The sequence below is a fragment of the Chaetodon auriga genome, chromosome 3, assembly GCF_051107435.1.
Source record: "Chaetodon auriga isolate fChaAug3 chromosome 3, fChaAug3.hap1, whole genome shotgun sequence".
Classification (NCBI taxonomy): Eukaryota; Metazoa; Chordata; class Actinopteri; order Chaetodontiformes; family Chaetodontidae; genus Chaetodon; species Chaetodon auriga.
Window position 1 is genome coordinate 27,096,042 of NC_135076.1, and position 21,070 is coordinate 27,117,111.

The 21,070-nt window shown below is 44.5% G+C and overlaps 2 protein-coding genes and 2 non-coding genes across 5 annotated transcripts in view; 3 read left to right on the forward strand and 1 right to left on the reverse strand.

Annotated features, from left to right (window-relative positions):
• Positions 1 to 114: 114 nt before the first annotated feature.
• On the forward strand, positions 115 to 186 carry trnap-cgg (transfer RNA proline (anticodon CGG)). The gene has a single exon. It is a non-coding gene; the product is annotated as a tRNA-Pro (tRNA).
• A 527-nt stretch (positions 187 to 713) lies between these two features.
• On the forward strand, positions 714 to 785 carry trnap-ugg (transfer RNA proline (anticodon UGG)). The gene has a single exon. It is a non-coding gene; the product is annotated as a tRNA-Pro (tRNA).
• Positions 786 to 1,112: 327 nt separating this feature from the next.
• On the forward strand, positions 1,113 to 3,055 carry LOC143318680 (uncharacterized). Its single transcript, XM_076727137.1, has 4 exons — positions 1,113 to 1,179; positions 1,538 to 2,042; positions 2,460 to 2,564; positions 2,655 to 3,055. Exons 2-4 carry the CDS (start codon positions 1,684 to 1,686, stop codon positions 2,698 to 2,700), a joined length of 510 nt encoding a protein of 169 aa, XP_076583252.1. The 5' UTR covers positions 1,113 to 1,179; positions 1,538 to 1,683; the 3' UTR covers positions 2,701 to 3,055.
• Positions 3,056 to 6,012: 2,957 nt separating this feature from the next.
• rab6ba (RAB6B, member RAS oncogene family a) overlaps positions 6,013 to 21,070 on the reverse strand; it is a 47,825-nt gene continuing 32,767 nt past the window's right edge. For both annotated transcript variants that reach the window (XM_076726635.1, XM_076726636.1), the window contains exons 6-8: positions 15,953 to 16,046; positions 13,736 to 13,802; positions 6,013 to 8,275 (exon numbers count right to left, since the gene is read on the reverse strand). In XM_076726635.1, coding sequence (XP_076582750.1) covers positions 8,211 to 8,275; positions 13,736 to 13,802; positions 15,953 to 16,046 — 226 coding nt within the window. In that variant the 3' untranslated portion in view covers positions 6,013 to 8,210. The remainder of the gene's footprint in view (positions 8,276 to 13,735; positions 13,803 to 15,952; positions 16,047 to 21,070) is intronic.

Genomic DNA, 21,070 nt, shown 5'->3' on the forward strand with positions numbered 1-21,070 from the left:
GGAATGATATGTAAAAAATAATAATCACAAGAGAACACTTACACATCTGTACAATCCAGTCAGGCCATGCAGTGAATTCATTAAGTTGGATTGTATCGGCTGACACGGACACGTGGCTCGTTGGTCTAGGGGTATGATTCTCGCTTCGGGTGCGAGAGGTCCCGGGTTCAAATCCCGGACGAGCCCTCCTTTTTGAACGATGGTGACTTCCGCAATTGTATAAATAGATAATGATAGCTAACATTGTGCGCTAACGACAAGCTGCAACCGGCTAACATTTCACACAACCTTAGCGGTAAGGCAGGATGCAAACATCTGTGTAAGAATCCCCCTCGCCACGTGTTGTTTCATGACTGAATTAAAACGCTGGATTTTGTTGTTTTACAGTTAATTCCATCCTAGCTTTACCTTATCGCTAAGTACTTTTACGTGCTCTCCAAATGCAATTTGTCGTGCTTGAGGTGCCTTTCAAAAGATCTTCACAGACTCGTCGCTAACGTTAGCTGGCAGGTTGCAACAACCTCTGAAAACGTGTGCTATCCTAAGACGTAATGTATAGTTGTGTGGGGATTTGAGTGGCACAGACCTTAGGATATATCCAAAGTGTAATGGATAATACAAGTGTAAGTGTAATAATGCGTCACGGCTGTAAAATATACTGAAATTTTAGGATAGTTAGATACTAAAACTCAACAGCTCGTTAGCATGAGTGTGGCTCGTTGGTCTAGGGGTATGATTCTCGCTTTGGGTGCGAGAGGTCCCGGGTTCAAATCCCGGACGAGCCCACTCTTTTCTTACCAAAAAAAATCTGTTCGGCCACTTTTCAGTTCATTTTAATTCATCTGAATTTATAATAATAAAGTTCACTTTAAAAATCGTTATCATTATTTGCCTGTACCCCCTCTCATCCTCAACCTCCCACACCCGCTCCTCCACCTGCCCTCCGTCACACACTGGACAAAGAGCGTCCCCACCGCTCTGCTTCCCCAGCTGTTGCATTGTCACGGTTTGGGCCGTGAGAAGAGGGAGAGCCGTTTCTGTTCCGCCCCCACAAACACACCAGACACTCCTAACAGGCGGCAGACGAGCTGCCTCCATTCACTGCAGTGTGTCTGTACTGTGCACTCCAAAGGGACAATACTCTGGGAATAACATTATTACAGGGGCTTCAAGTATACTGTAAGTACGCTTTGCACACATACGTTATTATTATTATTATCATAAAATTTGTTTCTTCAAATGTAATGTTTAATAGCGGCTAATGGTTTGTGTTATGCTTATCAATTTTAGTGTTATTCTACGTTCTTTCCTGTCAGCACAGTCTTGACTGTACTCAAAATAAACATCTGATTGTGCCAAAATAACAAAAGTGTCACCTGAGAGATATCTGTGAAATTTACAAGACGTAAGTTAATTAATGTTAATGTATTTTCAGTTCAATCTTGATTTTTCATATATTACTGCAGTGATGGGGCTTGTATTTGTTATCCAGCAGCACATGTAGTAACCATCCGCAAAACCACTTTTTATTTAACAGACAGAAACAAACGGGGACCTGCAGCAGCCGTCAACAAGCGCTCATCAGTTGCTTGATAGAGGAGTGGTTTTCACCGGGACTTACAGGATCCAGATCAACTCAACCAGGTCAACTGGTTCCATTCTGTGGTTCATCTGTGCAGTTTGATGATGGTTCTGTGCGAGGACGGCGAGTGCAGCGTCTGCCTCTCGCCCTACTCGAGGACAGACAGGATCCCCCGGGTGCTCCACTGCAGGCACACCTTCTGCGACCCATGCCTGGAGACCATGTCGCAGGCCAGGAGCGGGCTGCTCACCGTGGGCTGCCCGCTGTGTCGCCGGGTGACCTGCATAGGACGCGGCCTCAGCCTGCAGGAGGCTCTGTGGGTCAACAGCAAGCTGTGGGAGCAGATACCGGAGGAGGAGGAGGAGGAGGATGATGAGGGGGCCGAAGGAGATGAGGAGGAGGGTGGGCTGAAACAAGAAGCTGAGGAGGAGAGGATGGAGGCTAAAGAACAAGCAGAATGGTGGGTTTCACACACATCTGTGGACATTTTACAAGGAAAAACTTCTGCTGGTTTGCTGCAGTTGTAGGTTCAGTTTCCTTCCTGTTTATGGACAATTTACAAAAGATTCTTCATCTACAAGCAGAAAACTTTGTGACCTTTGACCCCTCTTTCCATGATTTTCAGTTTAATGTATGATGCTGCTGTTGTAAGGTCGGGACTGAAGATGTTCAACCGAATAGAGAATCTCTTTAAAACCAGTGTTGAATTTGAAGAATTGGAGCCCGGATCCAAAAAATTCCAGCCATACCTTCCCGTTCACACGTCGGTGCTAATCAGCGCATCTGTCCACAGAGCCTCTCATTAGCGCCTCGGCTCTGCAGTGCCGCAGTTTGTTGTTGGAGTAAAACCCTGTCTGACTGAAGGACCTTCCCTCAGTGTTTCCTCCAGGTCCGGCAGAACGAAGCTCAAACTGCCTGCGTTCTTCAGGAGGTTCAGCTTGACGAAGCAGCACCAGGAGAGGATCGTGCCCGGCAGTAATGTGTAAGTTCTGACTCTGTGGCTGCAACAGGGGGGGGAGACGTTTAGTGAAAATGTGGACTAACGCTTTTTTCTGTTTGTCTTTTGTTGAAGGGAGATGAAATCCTGGCGCAGGCTTTCAACTGAGGAGACGGTTTAAAGAGAGACGCTCCGCTCAGGACGTGCTAGACGCCACTAGAAGAACCAGTTAGTGGAGGGAACGTTGAGGCCGTTAGGACTGAAAATTCATTTGTGCTCCTGTCAGGACATTGTTCTGTCCTCAGGCTAAGGTGCCCTGTCTCCCCATTATTTATTCTAGGCTTAACTCTCCCAGCTGGTGCTGTGGGATTTGGTTCAGCTGTCCCAGTGGGACTCACACCCGGAGACCCCCTCGTAACAGATGGTCTCCTGAGGATGTTCCCTTTTGCAGAGCCGCTGCTGAACATTCAGTGTGACCTCCTGTTTTTATTTATGATAGCTAGTTGACAAAGTATTTAATTAAACTATTTTTTAAAGAATTTATCCGTCTGTTTTTATTGACTAATTAATGCTGATCTCTCACTGTGGGAGATGAATAAAGACTCCTGAGCTCAAGGCAAAGACATGGCACTCTTCTTCTTCACTGTCTACATCATTTATGTGACACATTAAGTATTTAAGTGACTGAAAAAAGTGAAGCCGGTGGATTTCTGAGCAGCATAATGTGAATATTACTTTTTGTGGGCTCAACAAAAACATGCCACAAAAGACTCATTCAACCATGAAAGCGGATTATAAACTCATTCAGTGAGCATCTGGCGAGTAAGTTAGAGATATTAGAATACTGGATCATTATTTTACTCTTTTGTGTCACCGTATGTGCACATATTAGTTCAGAAACATACAGATCTCAGCTCAAGCTCGCCGCTGCATATTATAGTGTTTGGCGTCTCAGTCACATTAAGGTCACTGTGATGTGCCTGTTTGGAGACGCGCTGGATCAAGCCAGAAATCTGTTAGTTGTCACACTGGTTTGGTAGCCAGCTAGTTGTAACAGGCTGCGTCAGCTGTGCGGCCGTGAGACACACTGGGTCATATTTTGATGGATGTTGTGTAAATGCGCCTTTCAGTACCATTTCTGCGTTCCCACGGTTAAGTATCATCACAGCGACTGACATCATCTCCTCCACGATGCCAGACAGGCGTAGAGCTGCATCCAAGTTCTAAATGAACTGGCATGAGCGGAGCTGGCTGTCACAGCTGCAGCCTGGACTCCAGCAGGAAGGCAGAAACCCTGCAGAGAACAAACAAACAGAGCGGGATTGTGAAAGTGGCAGAGGACCAGGTTCAGTTTCGCAAGGCAGTTACTGGCTCCCAGTGCGGCCCTGGTGGTGTTGATCACTGGGATCAGGGTGGAAGAGAACAGGAAACAACTCCCAGTGCAGGTTGGCAGTGCTGGAGCTAGTGTTTACATCATTTACTTCAGTAAAGGTAGAAAATACTCAATCATAAATAATAGTCCTGCAGTCTAAAGCTTACCTGAATAAAAGTAGAAAAGTATTATCAGAGAAATATATTACAAGTAAAAGTACTCTGTTGACCCTGTAACTGTCATATGTTTTGTATATCTAGTATTGATCTGCACAGACAATTTGTAGCTATCAGATTAAAGCAGTTGAGTAAAAATGCAGTGTTTTCCTCTGAAATGCAGTGCTGCACAAAAGAGAAATACACAAAATACCTAAAAATTGTACTTAAGTACAGTACTGGAGTACTCAGTCTGTCTGGTCAGACTGTCTAATGAGGAGGTTTTCAGATCTAAACAGACTTTACTGGATGAATTCTGGTGGGAAGCAATAAAAAACATGGTGCAACACAGTTTCCACACTGCAGCGAGCAACACTACATTCCTTCATGAGTACACGTGTCCCACTCAGTGTTAGTTGTAAGTAAACAGAAATACCTTCAGTACTCGTGTATTTTTGCAATACGGCAGATTAGGAAACTATGACGGGACAGAAGTTAGTGCCAAAAGCAAAGCTGGATTAGGGGCTGAGTAAAGAAGGTAATGCCCAAAGGTCCCACACACTGACGGGTGCAGTGATGTAGCAACTCGATTAATTACAAATGTGTTAGCTAATATTCACCGCTAAAGCACAGTTTGTTGGTAAGAGACTGTAACTTTTGCAACATGTGGCGAATGCAGAGTGAACTGCTGAAAACAAACGAACAGGAACAGAGAAAAGTTACAAAGTCGGGAAGCCGACTGCAATCTCTGATGTTAGCTAACGTCAGCTAGCATTAGCCACGATAAGCTAATGCTCAGAACAGAGCAAACAACAGCGTGGCAGTAAAATCCCTCATTGTACTGAATTAAGCAGCAGTGTGTTTTATTGCTTAAGAATCTGACTTTTAATTTGGAAAACACAGAAGGTGTCTGATCTTTTTTTTAAAGATTCATGCTGCCTGACTCTCTACCTGAGTTTTGAGGTCCTCTCTCGTAGGGGGGCCCAGGGGCAGAGATATAAGACTTTAATATTTCAGTTGATATTAACTTATACTGAACAGGGGCCAATGGCTCATTTTCTCCCCGGGGCCTCTTGCAGCATTAGCCCCGCCCTGGTTAATACAGCAGGTGACTCCAGTCACAGGTATTGCCTCAGTCATCAATAGAAACTGAGGATGTGTGTTGTCGGGTCAAAATAGAAACCCTGCAGGCCACAACATGAACATTGACAGAGTTAATGCTTCATTACTGGTAACTACACCAGTTTCTGTCGGCTGGAGCGCCACATTCCTGTCAGATGATCTCTAATGTCCCTTCATGAACACCACCCACGAGCCAGTGACTGTGAAGTGCTCAGAAACACCATGAAAAGTCTTTATTATTATATTTTTAATATAAGATTGAAGTGTCGATGTTTAGGTTGGTTCGGTCAGGTTTGTGTTCCTGCTGCCGTCACCTGGAGCAGAACAAACTGGACGTCTCAGCCTTCCATTATTTCAACTGTTTATCCTTTTAGCCAACTATTAAATCAGTTTATCCTTCATTTAAATAACATTTGACCCATTTGTTAATTGATTCCAGTAATTATTTGGATTATTATTACTGTTTCAAAAATTAATCTATATTTTCAGCTGATCGTTCCAACCCATTAGCAGACATATATCCACTGAGTCTGCAGGTTACAATGACAGGAAATGCACTCCAGGCAATAAGTGGTGAATATATATCAACATGCAAACTGCAGCTGTGCCTCCTGGGCTACGAGCACTGACCTGCACGATGACAGAATGTGGACATTACTCCAGCTTCATAGTCTACAGTCGTGTGTTTACTGGCTGCTCTTGAGTCTGTGTCTTTTGAACCAAGTCAACCAAAAACAACAGTGAAGTAAAAGAGAGCAGCGGTGTGAAACAGCAGGTGTGTGAAAGGTGAATCCATCACAGCGTGAGAGAAACGTTCAGGAAACAGAAAAGAAGAACTCTGCACGACTTTGGTAATAAGACATCTTTATTAATCATTTGGAGAGACATGCTAGATCTCTGTACAGTGTGAATGGAGAGCCAGCTCTGGACTGCCGGGGTCTGCTGCACAGAGCTGCGACAGCTCCCCGTGGTCTCCATCCTCAAATGCAGACCCCCGACATGCAAAGACATTTGTTGCATTACTTGGTCCATTTCCAGGGAATGTTAAAATGGGCCTTAAGGAGACAAAGATGGACTGAATGGAAAGGGAATAAATACAAAGGGACATCGACAGTAACTGATTACTCATCTGCCCTCATTTAAAAATAAATACCCATTGAGTCATTCTCAAAAAGTGCTCTCCTTACAAGGCGGTGTGGTCGGTAATGAGAGCAGTACATTCCTGTTTCAAACAATAAATAGGCAGCGACACAGAGGGTTGATCCATTTTTACATTTTCTCTCATTTTGAGGGATTTTAGCTTGAATTGCAACCTGTCTTTGTCTTCCCCAAACCCACAGCAGAGCGCGTTCCAGTCTAGATCTCCTGTGATCATCCATCCAACTCTGTCTCTTAGTATTATTATTATTTGGCTCATTACGTTGGGTTAAAAACAGTGCTCCCTGTCCTGGACACGTGTGAACGATTCATGGATGTTGGACTCTACTCTAAGACACAGTACTCCAAATGTTCTGCAGATAAAGATTATTATTTTCTCGAACCATGTTTCTAGGACTTACATTGTCACTCTAACTCTAAAACATGTTCTTAAAAAGTGCAGTAAGGTTTCACTTCAAAGACGAGTCAAATCAAAGTAGTGTTCTCCACCAGCAGCACGTTATGATACCTGGCTCTAAAAACAAGAAAAACCAACAAATGTAAGCAACATTGCATAATGCCAACGTCAGTAGTCAGTTTAAACAGAGCAACGAAGAAAAGCTCATCTCAGTGGGGACATCATGTGACACTTCCTACGACGATCAGACAGCTCTTGAATTAAGTGACTGTACATTTACAATGAAGCTCGAGCTTCATGGCAACCTGAAATGTCTACGTGTGCAAATGAGTCTTCAGTCCGGAACGAAACGATGCACCGATTCACGACGCTGAAGGTCTGCGTGGGTCACAGAACCTGCGTCAAAGTGTGCAGATGACCACGCGGGGAACTTCGTGTCCTCTGATTCTCCACTGCTCACTTACAGCGCACGTGCAAACTACCATAATCACAACTACGAGAGATCACACGATGCAACGGCGGCTGTGACGCCGCCGCGAGCGGTCGAAGTCTACGACGTACTGCGAACACACGGTGGCCTAAACGGTGCCGTCATGTGGCACGAATGACGTGGCGGTGGCCCTCTAAATAACGGAGCAGCTCTAACGTTGCCTATACAGAAAGCACACATTTACACACACGCACGACGAAAAGATACTCTGAAGTCAAGTATACAAATCCAGTTCAACGGTTTCCAGAAACAAAAAGACTCGGGCTAGTCATGATGGGAGTGCATTACGTCACGGGTGCAACGTTACCATTTACATACTCAAACTTGTGTACACTGGTAGACAGAACCTATGCTGAAAAACTAGGCATGCATTAGATCCTCGAGATGTTTCTGTTCAGTTTGTCCTGCAGCGTCTAGAAGGTGAAGCGATGGATCCCGCAGGGCTCACAGGCCGCCGCCGGTTCAGGCTCGGTTAGCGTCAGGTGGTTTAGCGCACCTGACAGCTCAGGTGGGACTTCTGTGTGGTTTCAATCTTTGCCTGTAAGACGAGCGGGATCCATAACAGTCCGTCTAAAGCCACCTGTTCTCATCGAGCTCTCAAACTTCGAGCTTTAGTCGTCGCATCTTTTAAAAAAACAACCTTTCCAGAGAGATTTCCCTGAATATACAAAAATATACAAAAAAGAAACCGGGGAAACTTCCTTTCTACTTAAAAAAAAACTGCATCCACGTATGCAACTCGGGGATATTTTTCACATCTTTTTTTCTTTTCTTTTTTTTTTTTTTTGCAAGTTGAAAGACTTTTTGGCAGTTTCATTAACAAAGTAGGCTACACTACTTTAAACCAAATTCACATATTGCTAGTTCCAACCGATGACCAGGAGTCAGGTGAGGAGGCCAGATTCTCGACGTGCAAAGTCAACTGCAGGTTAACCAATAGGAAGCAACATAACAAGCATGTGGTGTAAATGACGTCTTTCCGGGACGGTGCTGAGTATTAACAGGAACAGCCGCCCTCGGTTGTCTGCGGCTCCTGCGGTTTGTCCAGCTTGATGTCGATCACTGGGGGAGGACGTTAAGGAAGCTCTGGAAACATGTGGTGTTGATCTTTTTCAGGTACAAGCACCTGAATGGATCCATGAGCAGGAAATGCAGATGAAACTAAAGTGTTTTCTTCTTATTCTCATTCATGTTGTGTTCAGGGAACCAAAACTACCTCCAATGGAGGGGTGTAGTACACTTTACTACCACTAGATGCTGCTACTTCCCATGAATGTTTCATATTTCTGGACGAGGCACCAACAGCCAAAATACACCAGCAACACATGACTTAATAGTTTACAGAGGAAATCCATCTTAAAATATTCCTAAAATATAATCTGCAGTCAGTTTATCACATGAGTTTTTGGACATGGTGGGAGAGCAGTTGGTGGGAATAAGCATCCTAAAAATCTGACTAGTCTACAGGAAACCCTCCTCTATTGTTAGCTGGGTAATAAACTGAGAATGGATGCTGGCAAAAATCACTGGCACTGCTGTGCTACAATTAAAGCTGATGAACAATGGTGTGCTAATGAGCTGTTGCTGTAAGTCTGAATGATTCTGCAGTTTCTCTTCACAATTCAGAGAAGCTGTTATTCCCAGCCGAGCCTCCGGAGCGTTTTTTATGTTTAGCAGTGAGACTGAGAGGCAGACCTTTGCTGGTTTAAGGAGTGTTTCCTGACTGAGAGCTTGTGAATGCTTCCACATGAAGCTGCTGTGTGTGGCAGCTCAGCAGCACACTCACTGTCCTGGTGAACATTATGCATGTATAAGAAGGGGGTCCACAAAAACCGTGGCCTACATATTGTATGCAGGTGAGCCTGGAGACAGCCCCACTGCGGCTTCCTCGTGTCCATCCTTCGCTCTTAAATGCAGCCCGTGCTCTCATATCTTACAGCACGGTGACATTTGAAGGACGGTCTTTAAATGCAAACATCCGTCAGCGTTCCCATTTGGATCGGATCCCATCTGAGATCTGGAGGCTTTGTCTCGGCAGCCAACATTACCAAACCAAATGAGCAGCGTCAGTCCTGAACATCAGTCCTCTGATAGCTGTGTGGACGTGTAGGTGCAGTCTGCGCTGTAAACACTGACAACACTGATACGGCGTGTTAGCAAACAGTTGTCTATTTACACATCCTGCAGATACAGAAGCTCAAATTTGGAGCCAAATAATGAACAGAAGTCTAATATTCCCTCTTATTTCAGGTCTGTTCTGGTCTCCTGTAACTCCTGAGGGATGGATTTACGCATCCATAAAATATCTGAGTTCTTGGTGGTGCAGATCTGATGCGTTCATGGCTGCCTGACAGAATCATCGCTGCTGCTGTGAAAAGATTTCTGCCACAAAGTTTTAGAAATTAGAGCTTATTTAAACTCCCAGTGTGCTCAGTTTTTCTGGCTACTTGTACGCAGTGGAAACAAGCTGTGAACACTGACTCATCGTCAGTCGCTTATTTACACATCCGGCAGTTACAGAGCAGCATTATCATTCATTTGGAGTCGTGTTTGTGGTCCCCTGTTGACTCTTTTTAGCTGTCTCTAGCATCTCCTGAGGAGAATATCCGTCTCTCCAGCTGCTAAACGCTCCACTGTGTTCACCAGCTAGTTGCTAACTTTGTGTTTCAGCTGTTTAGTGCTGAACAGGTGGCACACATTCAGCTTAAAACCAGAAACGAGGCTGATGTGAGATCTGAGACTGAAGCAGAACAGTCAAAACAATGAGCCACAAGATGCTAAAACGCTCTGTAGAGATGATGGATAGAGCTGGATGTGGTGCTAATTCTCTGTGGGTTCATCACTACAAGGTCACTCAATTCACTGCTAAAATAAAAATACTGATCGCAGAAGCTTTGAAAATCATTGTACTTTGTGGGGTCTGTCCTCTGTTACAGCTGATTTTCATGATCTTATGATGACCAGAACACAACACAGTGACGGTCATGGCACAGCATGATGACCACGGCATCAATCTCACTGAGAAGACATCAAAGCTTTGCCTTGAAGACGCTGTGAATGGAAGCAGCATGACGTGCTGTTAGCACTTCACAATTAAACCCCTTCATCATAAAACACAATTTATTACCAAAATCATAAAATGGCACCTTTCCTCGAGAGCCTTTTTCCGAGCAGCACGACTCTGCCTTGATTTATTTTGCTTCCTGCCTCCCTCTTATTAACGTGGATGACCCCAGCACTCGATCTGGGTCGAGCACCCTCTTCACTCCCTCTCTGCAGACCTGCACTGGTCATAATACCCAGTGACTCTGCATGAGGCTGTTGTCAGAAAGAGAGCAGCAGACTGTCCCCTGTGGGCCCTCACATCCACCATAAATCAGCATGACCCGTCTGTCCCCAATTTAAAGGGAGAAGACTGTGAATGCTTCAACCGAACGTCTCAGATCTAGGACTCAAAGAAATGTGTGAAAACATGGTGAGAAAACGCACTTTTTGGTGGTCACACGTGTTTTATTTCATCTACGTTTGTTGTCTTTCTGTCCTCAAATACTTTGCTTTAATTACACTTCATGCATGGAAATATTCACATGCATGCATGTGTTCTGGACTGAGCCCATTTCTGCCGCTCTCCCGGTGGAATCGATAGTATTCACAAGGCAATAACAACAGAGGAGCTGCTCCATTAAGTGACAATGTCAGCAGAGGCACGGAGCTGCTGAGGAACTGCCATCACCTGCCATCCATCACCACACACAGCTCACTCCCACATCCATTATGACTCATTAAGAAAGAGATAAAAAACAGGGAGAGAGATAAAGGTAATTGGCTGAATGTGAGTGATGCATTATAACCAGGAAATATGGCAGACGGCAATAAAAAGCAAAGGGGTGATCTCCACAGTTCAGAGGTGACTGAGTCTATTATTGAGGCCGAGCGGTCTGCAAAGGCCGGACGAGTCCCGCTGAACGACCAGCGGCCTGTGATCAGAGCTGCACGGGGAGACAAATGAAGGCACTCCTTCACTACACCAAGGTCAGCGCCTGACTTCTATTTACGTTAGAGCAGATAAATGCTGCCGCGGTCATCTGGACGCCCTGAGAGATGGCTTCACGCTGGAGGAGTGACGGCGGCGCTACGCGCACACACGACAATCAAAGGCAATTTCATAATTCACCCAGTTACCATAGAGATGGCACCTAGTTTGTGTGCTGAGGAGGATGTGAAGGACTGGTGCTGTCGGAGGAGAAGCAGCGACAGTATCAAATGCATTGATTTACAGATGCAGAGAATGTCTCCAGACTTTGTTTTCATTGTTTTTAGTTGCAAACATTCGGGGAAAACTGCATCTGTATCAATGCTGAAAGAGTTAAAGGCCCATAGAAGACAGATGTACTCAGTATGTTGTTAGCAAATCCAGTTTCAGCTTGGTTTCAGCTTGCGGATCACACTTTGTTAAAGGATACTGTAGGTCTTAACACACTCTGCCTTAGCGGTCATAATCTAATAATCTGAGTCATAATCTCTCCTGTTCATTAAAATGAGACCCTTCATGAGTGAGCTGAAGGGTGCAGACGTGGACCACAGACACTGCAGGAGGTGAAAGGGGCACGCTGCTCTTTGTATCAGTCATAACTGAGTCTGATCATAATTTAGACGAAGCGTTTAAGTGTAAGCTCTACTTCCAGAGGATGTTATTATTATCCCAGATGTTCTCTTGTGAAAGCGCAGCTGGGGGCCACAGCGTCAGACTGGCTCTGACTTGAACTAATGATTGCAGCATGAACAACATTTAAGCAACACGTCTGCTGCTCTGGAGAGATTTTCGTCTTTTATTAAAGGAGAGAACTGAGCCCATCCTAAACCTGCCTGCGGGGACGGATCAGTATGCAGATGTGGTGACACGTGGTGGAGGCGGCTGGACTGACCTGCACTTGTGCTTTAACGTGCACGGAAACAGCTGCAGCCTGTTGGTTATTGTAGTCTGTCTCTGGATGTGTGGGTGGGGTTGGCTTTTCGTTTGTAACCACACAGATGATCCTATGCTACTGAATAAAATGTATTTTCTATCGTCTGACATGAACTCACATAACCTCGGCACTCGCTCACAGACCAGGCTGATGCTCCACACTCCATTGATACAGTGCATCTTATACACAGAACAACCTGCAGACGACCTTTTAATTGATTGTATTTATCTCTTTTATTCATTTCTTCTTTTTTATTCCTATGTTTCTATCACTCTCTTGACAGCATGTCATTATCGTGAAGATAACTCTTTCACCGTCTGCTGTTGTTTTGTTTTGTATCTCGACACCATTGTAAATGAGGACGCCCCCTCAATGGTCTCTCGAGGTGAGATAAAGGTTGAATGAATGACTTTCAGTTGAGTCATGAATATTTTTGGTTGATTTTTTGGTCTTTATTTAGAGGGCAGAGTGACTTAGATGTGATGCTGACTGTCATCGTGGTTGGTCTGTTTTGTGTTTTCATGATCAGTTTGATCTGTTGTTGAATTCTTCTTTCAGTTCAGTGAGAAGAACAGGATGAAGTGGAGCTTCACAGAACAGTCTCAGATTACAGTAAACACAGAACTGTAAGGGCCTCAAATCAAAACGCGGTTTAAGGAGCTAAAACGCTTTCTCTGACAATCCACCCAATCAAAGTGGAGAGCAGATAGATTATGCATGAAATGCCTCTTTAACTGAAGACTACAATATTCGTTTGAAGAGCGAGCGTGAAGTGAAGCTGCCTTATTGTTCCCCGCGCCGTCGGGTGAATCCACAGATGTAAAGATGGAGTGTGAGCGGAGCCTGAGGGCCTCTCTTCAGTCACTGATGAAAATTGCAGCTAAAATCTGTCGAGTTTATCTCCTTTGACATCAGACACAAACACGTGCATCTCTGCGCTGTGAATGATTCCACAGAGAGCACGACGAGTCCAATCACTCCTTAAACGTAATCAAAACAAATAACTTCTCCACTGTGAGTGTTTACAAGAACGCCCAAAAGATATCGACGACGCTCTCAGTGACACTTCAAACACTCTGCAGTATGAAATGCGACTTCCTGAAGAATGAAACATTAGCATTTTGTTGTATGAGTGAAAAAGCGAAGGCTGCAGCCTGTGACAAATCCTCCACAGGTGGAGCTGTGACATGCTCAGCTGACAGCGGCAGATATGAGGTGACACCGAGGCTCCGTCACCGCTTTAAATGAGCAAACCTTCCTACAGTCTGACCGACCAGCCGCCCACTCCTGCATTTGTCAGGCACCAGAGCTGGAAAACAGAGCGTCTTAATTGGACAGGTAGCTGACACCTATTTAAACGGGTGTCCGTGTGCAGAGTTCACTTCTGCAACTGCTTTAATTTAAAAGCAGGCAGTGAATGATGCGATCACACGGACATTAAAATGAGAAAATGTTTCCTCTGAGCCTGTTAACATGATGTTCACACGTTATTAAAACAGGGTTTTCCTGTCATGAAAAGGGGATTTTCATGATGTGTGAATGGGTCAAAGGATACTCCCTTCTTTGCTTGTTTCTTGCATACTTTCCATTCCTGGAAGAGCGGCCGCCACACGCCGGAACAGCTGCAAACACAAAGAGAATCAGGGATAAACAACATCAACACAACAACTTCTGATACACAGTCAATCGATCCATTCAGTGAAAACAACACCCGGCGACTCAATATCCACATATCATCCAGACAAAACGAGTGTTCTGTATATTTTTATTCGCTTTCTCCTCATTTCCATTCAGCTATTTACTTCTATTCATATTAACTTTAGATTGCTGCAGTGCACGAACACTGTGTCTGCTGTCAAAGCTGAATTATTATGATGTAGTAATGAAGCTGTAACAGCAGACTGATTCACAGACTCTGCACTCCTTTACTGCTCTCTCTCCCCTCTCTCCCCTCTCTCCCCCCTCTCCCCTCTCTCCCCCCTCTCCTTCACCTCGACCTGCGCACGAGCACGAACGCCACCTGTTGCTGATTGGCTGGAAGAGTGCCGTGTGGTTCAGTCCGAGCAGCTAGCGGACAGCTAGCGTACACACCTCTGAGCATGTGTCCCTTTGCTCTTATTGTAAGTAGTATTCTTTGTAAAGAAAATAAAAATAACAGTGGAAATGAATTAAAAAACAAAAAACACATTCTGAATTCATCTGAATTCAGGCTAAAAAAATATTAGTTCTCATGAAAGATTGTCACATCGGTGCCTGAAAGCTTAAATTTGCTGACATCTCAGTGAGGAGTGATGACACAGAGTGAACACTGCAGCCTTTGCAGCAGCACTGTGACCTTTGTCTGGCAGGTTTCACACCACCACGTTCCATCCTGTCCACAGTCCTGCAGTAAGGTGAAGAATAGCCTCCTCTGTCTGCGCTGCTGCAGCCCGTCAGCCACACCATTCACTGACAGACACAATGCAGCCAGCCTTCATCTCACCGCTTATTAACTTAACAGACAGTCGTTGTTTTCAACAACAAACATCTGTTAAGAGACAAATCACTGCTGCTGAACCGCGCAGCCCTTCGCTTTGTATCTGCAACCCACAAATTTCTATTTATAAGTCACTAAAAAGAATGAATGCAGGCACTCTTCAGTCTCAGTGAGATGCTGGTCGTGGTAGCGTGAACGTACACAGAGGAAAGATTTTTCCTTCTGTTCTGCTTCTATGAGCGATATTTACATGAAAAACAAGAAACCTTTAAAGGTACTCTGTGACTTTTATGACCACTAATATCAACATGGGGCAAAGTTTTGATATGTGGGTCCACATTTTGTTCGCATTTTGTGTGTGCAAGGACGCACACACTCCTGCTGCCAGTTCCATGCACTACTGCTAATGCACAGCAGGTGGCGCTAATGTTCAAAGAAACATAGGAATGTGGCAGGAAAGGCAGCGACGAAGAAGAGCCGGAGTGTACTCAACGCCTCCTCCGTTATTAACTCACACTTGCTGCATGAAGTGTGTGAATGTCAGGTCATGGATGGAAAGGTGTGTGTGTTGGGAAGGGGGGGTGGGGGGGTGGGTCAGACACTGCAGGAAGCACTTCATCTGAAGCATGCTGACACCTGGAGGCTGCCAGGTTGTAAACATGAAGGTAAATCATGTATATTTAAAACAAAAAAAATCAGCTTTGCAAATGTTTTACGAGAAAACAGTGAATGTAAACCTGAGAGTCTTCAGGGAACCTTTAAGCTGCCTCATTAACTGTGGTGAAACTTAACATTAGCAGACTCTAAGGAGCTCATCCATTGATCTAATCCATTCATCAATGTGTAAATATTCATGCAGACACAAGTAAAGAGGTGTTATCAGTATGAACTGTGTGACATAAAGCCGTGGGATGACATCATCTTCATTTATGCAGATACATACAGGAAGAGATGTGATTAAATTGCACTTTATGCATTTATCTTAGCTCGCTGGTCGTCCCTGCTTACGTCGGTCTTGGCAAGTAGAACTCAGTGGTTAGTTAATCACTGCTGCTTTGTACTGTGCTGCTAGCTGGTGAAGTAATTTGTCAAGCTAGCCCACTAACATATCCACTCAGAGAGTATTTTTCTGGAGACAACGTTAGCGAGCAAGCAAGCTAAGGCTAGCCAGCTAGCTGTAACTTACCACTGGTTGCTTTGAAATGTTATCTAATAAAGACGGACAGTTCACCAGTCAGATCAGCTGCAGGAGGCCTGGAGCTCATGATTAAAGCAGCGAACGTGGTCTGAACTCACCTGTTTGACGTTATAACCCGTCTTGGCGCTGGTCTCTATGAACATGACGCTCAGCTCTTTAGCCCTCTGTTCACCTTCCTCAATTGTGATTTGCCTGTGAGAAAAACCAAAAACCAAACAGAGGAGATTAACGCATTAGAGAAAATGATGAACTGTTTAAAGAGAGTGGGAAAAAAAGAGAGCGGCTGGATTTCTCATATTAACGTTCCTCAAATTGTTTCATTACACGGTGTTTGACTACACGAAGACTCACAGCAAAGGTCTCTATTTACTGCTGAAGCTCCTGTTATTCTAGGCCGTGAGGACACACCAGACTTAATTAGCTAATGACTGAGAATGATTAATTACATTGTCCTGCAAGAAATTAATAACAGCCAATTTGCATTACATTTTAATGACTCTGGCAGTGATTGTTTGGCTCTGGCTGTGAAACGGAGACTGTGTCAGGTGCAAATTAACACAAACAGAGGGATCGGTGCCGTCCTGCCGAGTCCACAGCCAGCAGGTTCGTTAAGACGACTGGCTTAAATCAACCTGCCGCGTAACCTCTGACTGTCGGCCCCACACAAAGGGAGCCTCAGCTGTGTATTAACACAAAAATACCACTTCTTTACTCTTTGCTGTGAGGCCTGTCTCAACACACCCGCATCAACAAGTGACCCTGTTGTGCGAAGCAGCAAACAGGGCAGAATCACACTGAACTCATCCTCCTCGTCTTAAATAACTCCTCCTTTGCATCGCAGACCAGAAGAAAGAGAAATTCGGTCTTTGTGAGAATGAAGCTTCTGCGAGGAGGAAACGCTGCGCTGAAGATGTATTTACATAATAACACCACCTGACAGAGCTGCACCAGTGCTGCTGTGGCTATTTCTGGATGCATGCGTCTGAGTTCCGACTTAAACAACACCGAGGCTTGTTCGTCGTCAGACAGGAAGTTGGCGAGAAAATTGCATAATGGATGTGCAATATGTGGCGTCGTAGCAACTTTCATGCACGCTAGCGGGAATTTGGAGCTTCAGAGCGGTTCTGTCCTGAAACATGACATCAGCTCTCACTTCAGGTGGTCACAGCTCCTCAACAGTGTCTGCAAATACAGCATAAGCAAGTATGTAGGATAAACAAGGCAAATGAGGGATCTTTGCTTCCTGTTTCTTCTTCTTTTTAGGCTAACCCTAACCCTAACCACTCTTAATTCTCAACTTCACATTGAGTGTTTTGGATCCGTCAGCTGTTTGCAGTGAAACGCTCTGTTAAACTCACTGTGCACTTTAAACGCTGCTCACCGGCTGCCCCTGAAGCACAGGGTTCACTTTAAGCTTCTTGTTTTCACGCATGGAGCCCTGCATGGTCAGACACCTGTGCACACCTCTGACCTGCTGCATCCTCGCATCACCTGTAGGTCACTTATGACCGACCGGACGTCCCTCACGTTTGCAGCAGCTGCTGTCTAAAGTTTGTAAATTGTTTTTATGGTTTTATTTTTAATAATTTCCCTCTTGTGAAGCACTTTGTGACCTTGCTCTGTGAAAGGTGCCATACTAAATAAGCTTTACTGTTCAGCACCAAACAGCAGCCAGATACAGTTAGCAACTAGCTAGTAAAGAACTAACCGGAGCTTTTAACTGCCAGATATTTCCCTCAGGAAACAGAGCTAACAGAGGAGTGAGTACTGGACTCAGCCAGGTGGCCATAAACACAACAGCAGGTCAGTAAATCGCCTGAAGCTCTCGTGAAGGCTCCAGATCACTGAGGCTGATTGTATTAAGTGAAAGAACATTAACTTACTCCGAAGTACTGCAGCAGCATAGAAGAAAAGAGCTGAGCAAGATCCTCAATTCATACACTGACTTAACCAGTTCGGTTTTATACGTCCCTGAGCTACTTCCTGTCAGGCACATAAGGCTCCACTTGGCTGATGCTGCCTGGTGCACGATGCACACCAGATTTCTCTCACGCAGAGCTCCAGAGACTCTGCAGCACCTAAACTGAGCATACTTTAACTCTCCTTGGCACTGAGCATTGTGAAAAGCTCCACCACGCATGAATGAACAAACAAGCAGAGAGTCAGCTCACAGAGACTTTCCTCTTAAACGACGGATAATCAAAGTATCACATCACAGTGAGGCAACACCCATGATTCTCTGCTTCTTCTCAGGTAACGTCAAAGGTGGGTTAGAGCTGATAGACAATGCAGTTTGACTTAGTTTAAGATGGTTTTTAAAGGTCCAGCCGCACACACGCAGCCAGCGGGGGAACAGATTTAACATGTCACAGGACATCGCCGCCAGATATTTGACGACTTTCAGCTTGTTTTTCAACATCAGCCACGTTGTTCACAGCGCTGTCAGATCCCGAGCCAACTCATTTCATCAGACGCCGACACAGGACGCACACGCACTGCTGGTTCTTCTTCATTTGATGTACATTTCTACAATTTCACATATTGAATTCAAATAAAATCACCATCAGATGGATGTGACAGCGGCTGCTTAAAGCCCCTCTCGTGCAGCATCAAACACGTGACTTTGCCCTCAGTGACAGCAACATTTATCATCTCCTGCATGTCAAACAGTCACTGGCATGTGCACCCACATTTGCACGAGGAGTGTCACTATGAATAACCTCAATTTCCTCTGCAATAAATGAAACAAAAAGGTAAAAAAAAAATAAATAAAAAGGTAGAAATCATTTAGAAGATTCAGAAGGATCCGTCAAGGCTGGAAAGTGGAGCAGTGAAAAACTGCAGGACACTGTAGTCTAAGAAAGAGGAACCAGACTTTCTGCCTCCTGGTTGTTTGCCTCCAAAAACCAGTCGAGCTGCAGTGACGACTTCAGAAAAGGAATTTAATAAAAGCTATTTTTGGTGAAATGGAAGTTCTCACTATATTGACATGACAAACACGCTGTCTTCACTCAGAGGACTGACAGAGCTTCATCACATGGTGCAACCACCATCACCTGAAGATCAATATCAGCACAACCAATCAGCTTCTGCTGGACTACAAGGCTTCAAATATGGATGCTACTGTAAAAGGTGGACGCTTCACACAGGTGTTCAACAGAAGATCTGAAGAATCAGCTCAGTTTGAAGGAGGACAAACAAGATTAGAGTCACCAACTCAGCATCTGACCAAATGTGAAACATGGTCACGATCTGCCTCCAGGTCCTGAGTTTTACTGTTGAATAACGGCCAGATGTGTTTTTGCACAAAATTCTGACATCACAGTGACGCTGACCTTTGACCTTTTGGATATAAAATGTCATCACACTGACCTTTGACCTCCTAATTATAATCAGTTCATGCTTGAGTCCAAGTGGACGTTTGTGCTGAATGTAAAGAAATTTAAGCCAATTTGATTGTTCTGCACTGATTTGAGCAAAAAGCCATCAGACTCACACACTCACAGCAATCAGGCCGATTCACCTCCGAGAGGCAAATGAGGAGAGGACGCCGCAGAGATGTCCACGCAGCCAATAGCTTTCACTTCAACACAGAACGTTTAGTGGAGCTTTAACTTCCAGAGTCCATTAAGACTAAATTGCAGTTAAGACAAATGACCTATAAATTAAAGAGGAAAGGTCGAGTCGTTTTCAGCTCACTGTTTTTCTGGAGGCTAACATTTTCAAAATAATAAGCTAAATAAATAAATAATAATATAATTTCACTCAGTACCATACCTAATCCTGTTGATTAATGTAGCCGCTCAGCTGGCAAGAAGTGTGTATTTAGATTGAATTTCATGCTACGACCAGTTTGCTTCCAGTACAGTACTGATATCATCTTAAATATGCTCTGTGCCACATCAGGAAAACAGCTGGGACACTTTATACTTGTCCAGTCTTCGTGTTCCTCTGCAGTCTCAGTCTCAAAAACCAAAGCTTTTGCCTTCAGTCTGTTGTCACAGCAGCATTTTATTGGCACATCCAGTGAGATACAGCCTGGAAAGTGCAACCACCAGCAGTTTTCCTGCTTCCCCCTCAATCTGAGACGCAAGAATGCCAATGGGAATGTTTTTCCTGCAGCTCGAAGTGTGTCCGCGACATGCTAATGCTGTGAATCTTAATGTCAGTGCACTGGCAAATAATGCTGACAATAACAATTAAGCCAGTGCATGTGTGTGCATGCTTAATGCATGGTTGCTCACCACAGGAGGAAGTATTAGGAGTGACCCCTCTTTCAAACCTGACATTCAGTGTGGCTGCAGACTTGACAGGTGGATAAAGAAGAAAGAGATCAGGAAGTATCCACCATCAGTGCTTATGTCAGTCCACTGTTTTCTTAAAATGACACTAAGATCAGTCGACCAGGCCAGGAAGTAGATGGTCAGTCTGTTTCAGCAAAGTACTGTCTGGGGACTGCAGCAAAGAAATAAACCAGAAACCTCAACAGATGTCAGGACAGGATGTCCCAGAGGACTGACAATACTTAAGACAGCAGCACAGCAATAACACAGATGGACGATAGACGACGATGGACGATTCATGGAGCACATGAACTGTTTGTCAGCCAAACGGCAGCTCAGAAATATGCAACTAATGAAGACTAATGAGTACTAAACCCATGAGAACTAAAGCATGTGCACTAAAACATGCATGCAAATAACTCGCTATATGTAAATGTCTTCACTGTGGTCTTCAGCCGAGCTAGCAGCTCTGAGACTGTAACAAGACCCAGCAGTGTGTTGACATAGATGCTAACATCAGCATGCTAACCGGCTGATGTTTAGCAGGTATAATGTTTACCACGTTCACATCTCAGGTTAGCGTGTCAGCATGCTAACATTCGCTAATTAATGTTCTGTAGAGTAAACCACACAGAGGGACGGAAACAGACAGCGTTTGCACACGACGCTTGAATTAAATAAACTAACTGTGCATGTTTTTTTTAATGTGACGTTGCGTGGACAGGTAAGAAAAACGATGATGCATCTCAAAACACTTCCTGGTAGGAGAATGTCCAATATGTCCAATAATATGAAGGTCCAATAGAAAAAGCAGAAACTTGACAGGTTGACGGTTGAGTCCACAGATGTTAGAGAATAACACATAAAGGTGAAGTGGTTCATCTTGGTAAAGGATGTCAGAAATTTGACTTTTACATGAAAAAATGAGGCGAC

What these genes read in the sequence shown, in the direction of transcription:
- LOC143318680 (XM_076727137.1), top strand. Translation starts at nt 1,684, where the DNA reads ATGATGGTTCTGTGCGAGGACGGCGAGTGCAGCGTCTGCCTCTCGCCC. An exon ending in GCTAAAGAACAAGCAGAATG is followed by an intron (nt 2,043 to 2,459) that starts GTGGGTTTCACA and finishes ACCTTCCCTCAG; the next exon opens with TGTTTCCTCCAGGTCCGGCA. An exon ending in ATCGTGCCCGGCAGTAATGT is followed by an intron (nt 2,565 to 2,654) that starts GTAAGTTCTGAC and finishes CTTTTGTTGAAG; the next exon opens with GGAGATGAAATCCTGGCGCA.